This window comes from Camelus bactrianus, chromosome 4, assembly GCF_048773025.1.
Source record: "Camelus bactrianus isolate YW-2024 breed Bactrian camel chromosome 4, ASM4877302v1, whole genome shotgun sequence".
NCBI lineage: Eukaryota > Metazoa > Chordata > Mammalia > Artiodactyla > Camelidae > Camelus > Camelus bactrianus.
In genome coordinates, this window is record NC_133542.1 from 71,171,297 (window position 1) to 71,185,461 (window position 14,165).

The following is a 14,165-nucleotide window of genomic DNA, read 5'->3' on the forward strand; positions in this document are numbered from 1 at the left end:
CAAGTTTCCCATATTTGTGTATTAACATCTTAGATTAGTATGATACACATTTGTTACCATTAATGAACCACTACTGACACAGTATTATTAACTTTTATCCACAGATTGTTTAGATTTCCTTTGTTTTCACCTACAGTCCTTTGTTTCTGTTCCAGGACTCCATATTACATTTAGTTGTCACGTCTCCTTAGGTTCCTCTTGGCTATGTCAGTTTCTCAGACTTCACTGCTTTTGATGACGTTGACAGGGAACTGGTCAGGTGTTTTGTAGAAGCCCACACCCCTATTACTGGAATTTGCCTGATGTTCTCCTCATGATTAGAGACCGGAAGATATGGGGTATTGGGAGGAAGAGCATAGAGGCGAAGGGCCATTTTTATCACACAATATCAAGAGTACATACTTGCAACATGACATGACTGTTGATGTTGACCTTAGTCACCTGGCTAAGGTAGTGTTGATCCAGCTCCCAACTGATTTTGATGCCAGAGAAACAAGAGGGGATGGAGAGAAGAACTTTGGCCCTACAGGTGACCACCCTTTTGGGTCACTGTTCAGGAGAAAGTAGCCACAGCAAGCGGACAGCCCCCACAAAGAGAGCAGTTCTTACGTGCCAGGCACCATGCCAGCACCTGACTGTCCACAACTTCATCTGTCCCCAAGAGGTGGGTGAAATTATTCTTCTGTTCTGGATGAGGGAGCTGAGCTCTCCAGGCCTCACGGCCAGGAACCCACAGGCCACGCTGGCTCAGCACTGCTCCCAGACGCTGGGTGTTCCAGAATGAAGGTAAGGGAGCCATGGAGGCTGTGGCCCCCTTTCCCAGGGTGACAGCAGGGACAAGAAACACGTAGCGCCTCCACTCGGCCCACATTTGAGCCCTGGCCAGAGGCCAACTTGCTGCTCCTAGCCCAAGTGTTCTGAGTGGGAGATACCCACATGGAGAGAGGTTAAGACAACCAAGCTGGGGGGAGGGTATAGCTCAGGGGTAGAATGCGTGCCTAGCAAGCACGAGGTCCTGAGTTCTAATCCCCAGTACCTCCATTAAAATAAATAAATACAATCTAAATACTGCCCCCCCATAAAAAAGTATACAGTGCTGTATGTCCATTGTATATATCTCAATAAAACTGTAAGGCAAAAATTAAAAAAAAAAAGACAACCACACCAAAACAAAACAAAACAAAAACAGGAAAAAAGTACATATGAGGCCAAGGTGTTCAAAGTCAAAAGAAATAACAATGGCAGAAAAAAATGGGGGGGCAGTAATTTCCTCGAGGGTGTTAGAATAGAGCCTTTTGACCCTGCACATGATGTATTTACTTAACCAGGCCCTTGTCGATGGAGGGTAATCACAGTTCCTGTTTGTTCCTATTATGATGCAGCTGTGAACATCTAGGTACCTAGAACTTTCTGCAACTTCGACTTCGCTGGAAGACAGATCCTGAAACTGAACCTGCCGAGTCACAGGACAGGAGTAATGTTGATACAACTTCCAAATTACTCCTAAAAGGTTACACAGCTGTATATTCCCACCAAGTGTAGGCTGCCCATCTTCTCACAGCCTCCCTAACGCTGGTGCTGTCTTTTTCTTAAGTTTTTTTAAAAGGCAAGGTAAGTCATTTCATTTTCATCTGTATGTCTTTCATGATTAGAGAGGCTGAGCATCATTTCAGGTTTACTGACCATTTGGATTTTTCTATCTAAACACACAATTCACATCATTTTAGCCTAATTTTGTCATCTTTTTCTTAATGTTTTAAAAACTGTTTTTATATTACAGATATTAGTTTGTAAATATAAATATTTTTATCAGTCTGTCATTTGTTTAGCGTCTTTTCCTCCATAGAGAAGTTTTTCTTTTTGAATTGAGCCAAGTCTGTTGACCTTTTTTTTTCTTACAGCTTCCGAGTTTTCTGTCACATGTGAAAAAGCTCCCCCTAGTCTCACATTCTGCCCTAGTCATCAGTTCCGGCTCACGAACAATTCTCTTTATACACCCACTGCCCCACCAGCTGCCCGGCTTTTCAGTGCCTCACCTGGCCCTCCTGCCCCAAGGCAGAGTTTGGCTCCTCAGAGTCCCAGGGCCGGCCTGGACCAGGGAGCAGCTGGGTGCCCGGCCCTGGCCTCAAGCTCTTCTCCAGCTCTGCTGCCACCCGGGGAGCTGCGGCCTGGATGGCACCCTGGATGCTGGGTAGGTCCCACTGGGTCCTCAGAAGGGCATCGTCCAGGGTGAAGAAGCCATCACGCGTGCGCCGCACTTGGGAGCAGACAGCAGTGCTCTTCAGTTCCAGGCCGATTTCATGCACCAGCCTTCGCAGCTGCTTCTGCGTCTCATGCATGCACTGCACCTCTGCCAGGGGCACACAGTGACAAGTGCGTGGTCAGGAGCACGGCCTCTGGTGTCCGCTGATCTAGATCCACACCCCTTGAGACCTGGCTGTGTAACAGCCTTAGCAAGACACCTTAGTTCTCTAGGGCTTTGCTGATGTAGCCCAGGGCCGACCCTGAGTTTGTTAGACATGCAGAATCTCAGGACCCACCTGACCTGATGAGTCAGAATTTGCCTTTTAAAAAAAAACCCCAGGTGAGTCGCAGGGAGATTAAAGTTCCAGAAGTGTTGCTCTAAGACTTGGTTTGCTCATTGGTAAAATGAGGGGTTGTGAGGAATCCAAGAGATAATTTCTACAAGGTGCTTAGCCTCCGGTACAGACTCCTGGTTAGTACTGCAGAAAAGGAGCCCTTGTTAATAATTATCAAGAGAGAAGAAAGAAGTGGCGTGGGAGGGTGGGGGTGCTGAGCTGGGTGGGATCAGGCAGGGGAGAGTGGTTATCTGATGACCCACAACGACTTGAAACACTGGGTGGCTCTGGAAATGAGCCACTAAATATAAACTTTCCTTGTTAAGGTCTGGCTTCAAAGCGGGACTCGGCAGGAGACAGGACGGGGCATTTGTTCTGTGCGCTGTGTGATCGGCCAAGTCCCGCCCAAGGCCAGGAAGGAAGTCGGCCCCTGGTGCCTCGGGCACAGAGATCAGGGCTCACGGGTGCTGGCCTCTGCAAAGGCATTCCACAGTGACTCCCCAAGCCCAGGGGCCCTTTGGCACTGCTCCAACTTCTTAGTGCCTCTTACCTAAGAGGAATTCCGGGGGTGCAAACTGGAGGCATCGGATGCCGGTTATCAGCATCGGGGACTTGTTCATGGGCCGGATCAAGCCGCTTACGGCCATCTCATAGGCCTCCTGAGTCTGCAGGTCGAGGTTGGAGTACCTGGGGATTAGAAGGGGCCCGAGTGGGCAGCTGGTATGGGCAGTGGGGGAGCCGGGCTGACTGCCGACACCTGGCCCTGCCCTACTCATTCCTCTCCTGAAGCTCATCTTTCTCTTTCCATCTTATCCCTGCTCCTCCAGCCACCTCTGCAGCAGCCTTTTTCTGTCCCCTCCAATCTCTAACTGCAGGGTCTGCCCACCTCTGCACACTCTCTCTGACTTTAACTGTCAACCATGCGCTGACCGCCTGCACCCTGGCTCTGTGCTGTGATGGTGTGGACCTCTGGCTTCTCCAATAGATCATATACTCCCTAGGAGGCCTGTTCCCCTTGGTCGTGGCACAAAGAAACACTTCTGTGTGCGGTGAAGGAAATGGGTGCTTCGTGTCAGGCTCTGAAAGGTGGATATGTGAAATCTGTCCCAGGGTGGGCGGAGCTGACAGGGAGCCCTTTGGGCATTTGTCCTTCCAGCACTTCCTCAAGGGCCCCCTTTCAGGGAGGTGTGGGTCGGGCCTCACTTACATCACCAGGGCCTTCTGATGGGAACCTTGGATCAAGGCCAGGATTCGGTCCAGCTTCTCCCTTGTCACGTGGTCTGCAAAAGCCATGGGCTGGTCAGCACACAGGTGCCAACTGAGGAGGGGAGTCAACAAACCGGCAAGCTCCCTCCCCTCAAAGCAGCCCTGTCCTTGGAACTAGAGGGGGGCCCAGAGCATCCTCTGGTCCCAGGGTTCCCATTTAGGGGGTTGAGAGTGCTTTGAGAATCTTAAACGCTCTGGACCTTCTCAGAAAGATACTCATGAACTCAACATATTGAGGACAATTTCAAGGGGCTCACACACTCCAGGTTAAGAACACGTTCTACTAGAAATGAGGCTCAAAGATGTAATATGACTTGCCTGATACTCTAAACCAGGTCCCCTGAGCCCCAGTCCAGGGTTTTTCATGCTGGGGACCCTAGGAGGGAGGATGCCACCTGGTCAAATGCAGAAACAGGTGGCAAGAAGTGGGAGTGGCTCTGTCTGCTGGTCCCAGTAAGTGACTGCGGGGCAGGCAGCAGCAAAACCTGGGGTTGCTCACAAACTCTGCGGGGAGGCCAATCCTACAGCTCCCTCAGGAAGCTCAGGTGCCAACTGCTGACTGCACAGGCCAGAGTCCTGTGAGCAGGTGTGGGGACTAAAGTCTGGCCAGCTCAGAAGGGCCTGGGCCTCTGATCCTTTCTGTCTGGCTCATTATGCTGTTGTCTTACCTGGAATGCACAAGCTGCTGCCTCCTCCCCACTTATTTAAAGCTCAAGTGCTGCCTCCTCCAGGAAGCCTCTCTTGGAGCACACCTCTTCTTCCTGGCTCCTGTCACTCTGTACCTGGGTCACTTTCCCAGTATTTAATTTTCTTTGGTGTTTACATTATTTTTCAATTATATAATTGATATATACATCTTCTGTAAGCAATTTAGATCAACACCAACAAACATCTCTCCTCCAAATTCTGGCTTCCCCCCTCCCAGAAATGCCAACTTGGTAGTTGTCTTTAGACTCTTTTTGGATGTTGACACACACCTACAAGTACAAATAGATAGCGCTGCTTTGCCATATGTTCCAGAAGATGTAGAAGTGTATGTCTGCTCTCCTTGATAGACTGTGAAGTCACTGAGATTGGGGATCCCATCTGATCCATCACATGTCCCCCCTAGTGCCTGGCACATGGCTGGTGCTCAAAAAAACATCTGTCAAATCAGCAAATGCAACAGATCCTACAGGAAGTCTTAGAACATGGGGAGAGTGAGAAATGAAGAATGAGCCATCTATCCACCCACTCACCCATCCAGCTACCCACCCATCTGCCCATCCATCCATCATCCACCCACCCATCCATCCATCATTCCAGCACCCACCATGTCCCAGCCCCTGTGCTGTGTGTGACCATAGGAGTAGAACTACCCAGTCTCTGCTCTCGTGGGTGACATTCTGGTAGGGAGACAGGTATTAAATAATCACTAATCACTACTTGATTACTTTTCTGACAGTATATCCAGTCTAAACCTGGGGGCTAGAGGAGCTTCCCCGGGGAGGTGACATCTAAGTGAGGCACAGAGGGGCACAGGGCATTCCTAGAAGACAGAATGACATGTCTAAGCCCCACCAAGAGCCAGCCCAAGCTTGGTGTGTCTGAGAGTAACTGAGAGGGAGTCCTCATGGCCCACGTCGGGGTGAGGAATCACAGGAAGCAATTGAAGAGGCGGCCACAACAGCCCCTCCCGCCCATGCTGGGCTCCTGCGCAATCTCACCATACGTTGTCTTCTCCACCAGCCGCCCGTCTTCACAGAAGTCGTCTGTGGCTTTGCCCAGGAGGCCGCGCACTGTGTACTCCTGTGAGGACAGGAAGTGGACAGTATGGTCAGCCTCTTGGCTTTGCGCCTCAGTGCTCACACCCCTGGATGCTCAACTGAGGCTGGGGGGCCCTCAGGTCTCCCTCAGGAAGCTCAGGCGCTCAGCCTCTGCCCGGCTGCCCCATGGGGAAGGGCACTGGACTCTCCTATGATGGGAAGCACTGGCAGCCTGCAAAGGGCACTGACGGCCCCCCTGCAACCACCCCAGGCCTGTCTCTCCACTGCCGCCCAACATGACAACTTCTCTGCCAGCCCCTCCCAGGATGTGCTATGGCTTCTCACCCTTCCGAATATGCTCTGTGTAGCCACCTGCCTCCGCCACAAAGAAAAGCAGTAACATCGATGACAGAGGGGACAAAAATGTAACATCAACTGAGCATCTACCAGTGCCAGTGGCCGTGCTAAGCACATTTCATGTAGCCAATAACTTAATCTTCAAAGTAACCCCACAGAGGAGATACAATGATCATTCCCATTTCTCTTTTAAAAATTTTTTTGGGGGAGGTAATTAGGTTTATTAATTTAATTCATTATTTTTAATGGAGGTACTAGGGATTGAACCCAGGACCTCCTGCATGCTAAGCATGTACTCTAAACACTGAGCTATACCCTCCCCCTGATCATTCCCATTTCAAAGATGAGGAAATGGAGGCACACAGATGTTAAGTGACCCACCCTGTGACACATAGTTGGTGGAGTGGTACAAGCTGGGTCTTGAATCAAAGACCCAGCTCCAGAATTTGTACTCTTCTCTACTAAAAATACGAGCCTTCTAACATGGCATCTCTGCACACACTTGTGATGCCAGACTCCACAGCCCTGGCATGCATGCGAGCTCCCTGACACCTAGACAGTGATGTCCACTTCTCAGTCTTGGGGAGAGAACGGAGTGGTGTCATGACCAGGATCTGGTGTAAGGCAGATCCAGCTTCAAATTCCAGCTCTGCCTCTTAAAGGCCCTAGGCAAGCACCTCATTCTCTCGTCTGTAAAATGGGTTAACAACAGATCCCACTTTACCGGGATGCTGTAAGGCACCTGCAAGGGAGTCCATAGACAGTGCTCAGTACAGAGAGCCGGCAGGCATTATGATGTTACTGCTAGTCTCCCCGAGCACACAACCATAATAAATGCTGACTGATGGCCTCGGTATTCCCCGTGGAATCCTCTCAGCTTCAGAATCCTACCAGTGATCCCAGGGAAAGGGCCAAGGGATAAGCAGGCCACCCACAGCCCCATACCTTGGTGAGATGAGCGTTGTACATGTCGGTGAGGAGCTTGCGTCCATGTCCCATGCCAAGCACTGAAAGGCACACAGCCTGATCTCACACCTGGCTTCCTCTTCCTGTTCCCCTGGCACCTCCAACTCCCACACCCTCCAACAGAAAACTCCCACTTCCTATGCTGTGGAAGTCGTCAAGGGGGCAAGGAGAGCTTCTTCTATAGGGAGCAAGTGAACGCCTGTGTATATATGAAAATACAGATTTCCGGGTCCCACTCACGTATACTGACAATGACTTGTGTTGGGGAGGGGGCCTAGGATCCTTAGTAAGCTCCCCCAAGGGTCCTGATGCTCTCAAAAGTGAGACCACTAGCCCAGCCACACAGACCTACACTCAAATCTGAGATGGCTCTAAGCCTGTCCTTTAACCTCCTTGGGTCTCAGGCTCCCCATCAGTGAAATGGGGATAAAAATACTGTTTGATCCCTGTGGGTGTTGTGGTAGTTGAGGCCATGCACAAAAAGCAGTCAGAACAAAGGAAGGGCCCAATAAACAGGGGCATTGTGGCTACTCCTTGCCTTCCCCTGGGTCTGTTTCCCCCTCTGGCTAAAGGAAAGAATGACCCTCCATTCACTCCTGGAGAGGAAGAACGGAGAGGCGGATGAGATCATGTCTGCCTGCCTGTGTCCCAGGAAGCAAGACACGTTGCTGTGACTACTGTGCATGGAGGAAGTGGCCACCGCCTGACCCTGGGGACACAGATGGCTCATGACTCGGGCACTGTATGTCTAGCTCCAGTGACATCCAGACCCTGGCCAGTGGGGGCCAGAGTCATGCGCTTGGCTATCCTACAGACAGTGGTGACTGTTTTCCCTCTCTGAACCACGGACATTCACTAGCCACGTTACCAAGGATGAATTACCTATGCTCCTAGAGTCTTACTTTCTTCATAAAATCATACAGTATCTATCAAATAAGGTTGTTACAGTGAATACAAAGTACAAAGGGTTTCGTACATGTCACATGCAGGAATCACTTGATAAGGTGGGTGTTTATGACTTCCCCCTTTGCACCAGTCATTTCCCCAGAGGATCAGACTTGACAGGAATCGGGAGGAAGGCGTAGTGGGAAATGGCTGTCAGGTTAGAAGTGGGCTGGGCTCCTGGTGGCTCCCCAATCATCCTCCAAGCCTCTATCACAGCACCCTAGGCTCACCACACCACCTACCAAGCACCCCAGACGCCTGGGCATCCAGTCGGTGTCCCACTCCAACCTTCAGGCTGGTGAATACTGGTCCACGTACTGGAAAGAAATAAACAAGATCCTTTTCCTCAATAAATCTAGCCTCCAGGAAGGCTTTGGGCTGTGTGATGACCTCATTGGTAGAATGCAGCCTCGTGGAACCCAAACCAGGATCAGGCTGGAATTTCAGGCTTCCCCACCATGGAATCTGGGGACCCAAATCATTTCTCCAGTTTTCTGGGCCCAGAGAAAGGGCAGCCCAAGAGGCCTGTTACTCTGCCTTTCACCATTCCCCACAGTGAGAGCTTTCAAGTGGACTGAGCATAATGCTAGAATCAAAACTGTGGGGTTCCCTGTCCAGCGCCTACGGAAGGAGAGAGAGCCTTGGCCACTATCCCAGGAAGAAAATGGAGGCTGAGAGCTCCTTAAGGCAGGACCTGGGTCTGTGTGTTCACAGTTCTGCCCCCAGAGCCCAGAACTCACTGACTGCTCAGGAAATAACTATTGAAAAAAATGAATGACCCATCAAATTAATATACATTAAGTATGTATATAGCTTTTGTATATCAATTATACATCAATAAAGTTGTTTTTTTAAAAAAGAGTATAAATGCAGGAATGAGCTAGAAGCTTTTACATTTCTGAAGATCAAAAGGAACGTCAGGGAAGGGTACATGTGATTAAGAGTCTACTGAACCCAGGCTACATTACTTAACACGTCAACCCTGAGCCTCAGTTTCCTCATTTGTGAAATGGGACTAGGACCCACCTCACAGGATTCAGAGGGGTGGTACCTGAGAAAAGCTAAACACAGTATTTAGTACAGAGTAGGTCTTCGATACAGCATACTTGTCACTGATGTTATACTGTAGAGTCACTGAATATGTCTGTCCAAGGGGTTTTAGAGGGTCCTGGTCAAGCTCCTTAGCCCTCCTACAGCCTCCCCAACACATGCCTTAATCACATCTAGTGACAGGAGGCTCATTATCAGAACTAGTTCTACTCTGGGCAGAGCTGTTAACTAGTAAGTCACTCTTTCACAGGAGCCCAAAAACTCCCTCCTTAGGACTTCTGCCTGAGGGTCTCAATTCCCACCTGGAGTCCCAGAATAATAAAGGGGTCAGCAAACTACAGTCCACAGGTCAAATCCTCAAGTCTGTTTTGTTTTTTTTAATGGCCCACAAGTTAAAATAGTTTTTACATTTTTCAATGTAAAAAATCAGTGGTTCAAAAAACTCAAGAGGATAATATTTTAAGACATATGAAATTCTATAAACTTCACCTATCAGTATCCACAAGTAACACAGCCAGGCTCATTGCTTTACATACTGTCGACAGCTGCTTCTGCACTACAATGGCAGAAGTGAGCCTGCAAAGCTAAAACACTGACTATCTGGCCCTTTCCAGGAAAATTTGCCAATATCTGGTCAAATACTTTATTCCCGCTGTGGCCCTACATTGGTTTTGGGACAGGAGTCTGAGCACTGGCTTCCTGGGATGTGACACCCAAGCCCCTTCATGAATGTGCTTTACCCAGCGGGTGGTCGACGAGGGTGGGCACACTGGTGACTGTGAGGGTCAGCTCCTTCTTTTCGCTGCCCTCCATGGGACCCGGCAGGAAGCGAACATGCTGTTCAGGGGCAGGAGGCTTCTCAGCATTGAGACCTGAGCACACAAAAGTAAAGGAGATCCTGTCAATTTTTTCTGAACACCTGGTTGGGGGTTGGGGGTGCAGGGAAGTACGGACATGTAGAAGACAGATGAAAGCCCACGGTGTAGAAAACAGCAGTCGTTAAGAAACAGACGGGTTCAAATCCTGATTCTACTACTTATTAACTATTTAAGACAACAGACAATACTGAGTTTGTGTACACCATCTGAACGCAGGGGAAAGCAAGGAGTAACAACACAGTGTAGAGAACAGACGACTAGGTCACATGACTTGATTTTGCAGCAAGGATCAGAAGCGGACAAGGGACTTCTAGGAAAACGGGAGCGGGATTGTGAGTCTGGCTCAAGGCACTTACCTTTCAAAAGCTGCAGCTCCACCGTATCCCGCAGATGCTTCCATTTTAGCCCCGGGGGCTTGTAGACAGCGAAGAGCCCATGCAGCCGAGCCAGGCCGGCGGACGCCATGCCTGAAACCCGCCGCCCCGGCTGGCAAAAAAGAGGAAACCAGACGGAAGTGCTATATGGTCCCGCCCCCAAACATGGTCCTTCCAATGGGTACCGCCATGTTTCGCAGCCGGAAGAGGTTCGCGTCGTATGGTGCTCGGGGAAAACGTACTGCGGAGAAGGAAGTAGGGTCCGGCGCTGAGCCTCAAAGCTAGCGGGGCTTACTTGGAGACAGATTTTGGGGTAAGGTGAAATGGAGAGAGTTTATATCCGTGGAAGTAGGTGGCAGAAAGGTCACCTGGGTTTCCTAACACTTAGTGATAGGGACCTTTCCTGTCCGTGCCACTCCTTTACCCCCCAAAAGCCCTACTCATTGCAGTAGAGATCGAGTCTTTTTGACTTCTCCGGCGCGCCGTCTCCGGAGAAGTTTAGCGTGTGGACCTCGCCATGCCCATCCTCCCGCGGACGTCTGACAATGTCCGCTGCCATGGCGACGCTGCTGCGCCGGTCCCTGCGCCCCCTCCGCGCGTTCAGAGGCCACCCCCGGCCTGCTGCAGGCAAGTGGCGGAAACGGGAAGGAGTGCTGGGGGCCCGTCTGCTCCTTTGACCGCAGTCTTTTCTTGCCCCGCAGATGTGCCCCTCCGAGCCACGAGCCATGGCGCCGGCCTGCTCTACCCCGAACACATCCCCACCTCCCTGGTGCAGAAGGCCCTGCTTGCCGCTGGCTCTGCGGGAATGGCGCTGTACGACCCGTATCGCCACGGTAAGGCCGCTTGCGCCCGGCGCTCCCTTAGGGCATATAGAGGTGGGGGCGTGCCCTTGCTTTGGAAGCCCGAGGAGGTCCCGGCCACTGCCAAAGCCTCCGTTTCTTATGGGTAACTGGAGGCTAGACTAGGCCAGGGTACCCAAACCTGGCTGCACCTTATAATGACTCGCAACATTCATAAAAATGAAGACACCTGGGTCCCACCCTAAACTTACTCAATTCTAATCTGTCGGGAATGGGGAGCGGGGGGAGGGGGGAGGAAGGGGCGGGGAATCTGAGCTGCCTTTTTAAACTGCTTCCCGGTAGAGCCTGTCATCCAATCACACTGAGAACCTCTGGACTAAATAGATGACTTACGAGCACCCATCAAATTATAACATCCAGTTTGAAATTAAACTTTATGAGGTCAGGGACCATGACTGCCCTGTTCTACTGTAGTGGTAATGTTTTAGATATTGCATGGCACATTAATAAATGCTCGATAAATGCTGAGTGTTTAAATAGAACATTCTAGGATCCTACAATGCTTTTCTCATCTCCTCTAGGATTCTTAAGTCTGGAAAGTACTATTACCCCTACTAATAAAAACTATAATGCTAACTGATCACTGAGTCCTTGTTTTGGTTGCTCACTGTGCTAAGTTTTATATGCATGATGTTCTTGATTTTTCACGTTAACCTTATAAGAAAGGCGTTATCTGCACTTCACAAATTAGGACACTGAGAGTTGGAAATGTGAAGCAGTTTGCACAAGGTCACCTACATAGTGACTGTGCCTGGGCTCAAATCCAGCATTCTTTGATGCCAAAGCCTACACCTATCCATGGAGACGCGATATTCTATCGTGATAATGGATGTTAAAGTGATTTATAAACTAGAGTACTGTGCTAACCAGAGCCACCTCACCCCATTAGATTAATAATGTTAATAACTATAGGTATATCAAGCTTTACTGTGTGCCAGGTGATTCACTGTTTAACTTTAATCCTCATAACTAAGAATTAGATATTCTGTTTTTATCACATAGGAAATTAAGGCTCAGACTACATCAGGTAACTTACCTAAGATCATATTCTCCATTTGTCCCCATTTCTTTCCTTTCAGACATGGTTGCAGTTCTAGGGGAGACCACAGGATACCGTACCCTGAAGGTCCTCAGGGACCAGATGAGGAGGGATCCAGAGGGTGCCCAAATCCTGCAGTAGGTCCCAGCTCTGCCCGGGGGGTTGGGGGCGTTCTCCTGGGATTCTGATCTCACTGGAGTCACACTGTGTTCCTCTAGGGAGCTCCTCTTGATACCCTATGGATGGTTGCACAGGCTGGGCACTGCCCAACACCATGGGCGCCATTCATGTGGACACTGATGACCCCTGGGTAGTGCAGTATGGTGACCTAAGCCCAGTTCCAGCAACAAGACTGCCTTCTCTAAGGTCCCATAACACATGCTACCTGTAACCCCCAAGTCTGCAATGCCTTTGTGAACACCCTGGTCACATCTGAGGCCTGCCTACCTAGATTGTGCCCCTGCAAGCAGGAATCATCACCTTAGTTTGTGGTAGTCCCTGCCACCTGCCTGGCCAGTAGGAAGTGCTCCATTATGACTTGTGGCCCCATTGCTGCTCTCTGCCCCTTCATCTGTCACGCCCTTGTTCTAGCTGGACCTTTCACCTGCCTTTGCTGGTGCCTTCGCAACTCCTGAGTCCTGCTTTCTGCCTCTCAGGGAGCGTCCCCGCATCTCACTGGCCACCCTCGACCTGGGCAAGCTCCGGAGTCTGCCTGAGGACTCCTTTGGCCGCGAGTATCTCCGTTTCCTGGATGTGAATGTGAGTTTCCAGCTTCTGTGCACTTGGCAGTCATCAGGAAGGGCAGAGGAATGATACAGGAGTACTGTCTTGAGGAAGGAAGAGCCTGAGCTGCCACCATGGGCAAGAGTGCCTTGCAGTCTCTTGTACCAAGGCTTTGTCGTTTTTCTGTGGGACAGGCAAGCAGGCCAGGAACATCGCTCCAGGCAATAAAACTGGCCAGCATTTATTAACCTCTTACTGCATGCCAGATGCCAGGCTCATACATGATTTCACCAAATTGTCCCAACAACCTGGTCAAATATGTTGTATTATTATCCCCTTTTAATAAATGAGGAAACTGAGGCTCAGAACAGTTAAGCAATTTGCTGATTTCACAAGCCAGTAATAATGGAGGCAGTATTCAAATTCAGGTCACATTCTTAACTGCTGTATTGTGTCTCCTGGTTCTAGAAACAGCCTTTTCTAGACAAGTTGTGGCACTCTCCAACCCTAGGCAGGAAAGACAGTCGCTGAGGGACGGAGTCCCAACTACTGAGGGCCTCACTCATTTGTTCAGAATTGGCCATGTGCCATCCATTATTCCAAGTGCTAGGGATATAATGGTGAACTAGACAGACAAGGTCCTGCCTTCATGGAGCTAGTATTATGTCTTAACAAAAGAGAGCAATAAAAGAAAAAAAAAGTCACAAAAAATTTTCATACTTAGAACATGAGACACTGTCCCCAGCAACTGGGACTTAAACCAGCAAAGAGCGTGCCCTTGTGGAGCTTCTGTTGTAGCAGATGGTGCCGTGAGGACAGCAGTCAGTGTGACAGAGGACTGGGGTGGGGTGGGTGGATGGACCAGGAAGCCACTTCTAATGGGGTGGTCATGGGAGGCCCTGCTGAGGAGATTTGGAAGATGAGGAGGAGCCAGCCCTGAAGAGAGATGGGGGGAGCATTCCCAGTAGAGGAACTGACTCTTTGTGTTTAAGAAAAGGAAAACTGACCAATGTGGCCGTAGAGAATTCAGTTGTGGGGAGGCATCCAGTGGGCTGGGAGGTCAGCCTAGCCCAGCCAGGCCCTGCCTGCCATGGGAAGTGTTACCCAAAAACGAGATTCACCTCTTGGAGGAGGTCGAGCCAAGCCAAAGACTGGGAGGAGGAAGATAGCAGCAAGTAAGGAGAACACTGGAGATCTTTTCTAAAGCAGTGCCTCCCCAAACGACAAAATTAGGGAAGGTTTAAGCTAAAGGTATATGCATATTCATGAAGGGGCTTGAGCAGAGGAGAATTCAACATAGAATTAGGGCAAAGGTTGACCTAAGAGTCCAAGCTACAGCTGACTGAAGTCACGAGGTCAGCATTATCATTTCTTAGGTAGTTA

At 50.0% G+C, this 14,165-nt stretch overlaps 2 protein-coding genes across 6 annotated transcripts in view; one reads left to right on the top strand and one right to left on the bottom strand.

Moving 5' to 3' along the window:
- TRUB2 (TruB pseudouridine synthase family member 2) overlaps window positions 1–14,165 on the bottom strand; it is a 23,763-nt gene continuing 9,598 nt past the window's right edge. The window contains exons 4-11 of the mRNA XM_045513864.2: window positions 10,143–10,272; window positions 9,649–9,780; window positions 8,101–8,175; window positions 6,893–6,954; window positions 5,552–5,633; window positions 3,787–3,859; window positions 3,130–3,266; window positions 1–2,350 (exon numbers count right to left, since the gene is read on the bottom strand). Coding sequence (XP_045369820.1) covers window positions 2,025–2,350; window positions 3,130–3,266; window positions 3,787–3,859; window positions 5,552–5,633; window positions 6,893–6,954; window positions 8,101–8,175; window positions 9,649–9,780; window positions 10,143–10,251 — 996 coding nt within the window. The 5' untranslated portion in view covers window positions 10,252–10,272 and the 3' untranslated portion in view covers window positions 1–2,024. The remainder of the gene's footprint in view (window positions 2,351–3,129; window positions 3,267–3,786; window positions 3,860–5,551; window positions 5,634–6,892; window positions 6,955–8,100; window positions 8,176–9,648; window positions 9,781–10,142; window positions 10,273–14,165) is intronic.
- COQ4 (coenzyme Q4) overlaps window positions 10,436–14,165 on the top strand; it is an 8,936-nt gene continuing 5,206 nt past the window's right edge. For 2 of the 5 annotated variants that reach the window (XM_010951188.3, XM_010951189.3), the window contains exons 1-4: window positions 10,718–10,787; window positions 10,862–10,993; window positions 12,100–12,196; window positions 12,716–12,818. In XM_010951188.3, the coding sequence (XP_010949490.2) occupies window positions 10,718–10,787; window positions 10,862–10,993; window positions 12,100–12,196; window positions 12,716–12,818 (402 nt within the window). Of the gene's footprint in view, window positions 10,788–10,861; window positions 10,994–12,099; window positions 12,197–12,650; window positions 12,819–14,165 lie in introns of all 5 variants that reach the window. The other 3 variants (XM_045513866.2, XM_045513867.2, XM_045513865.2) reach the window with 2 other exon arrangements.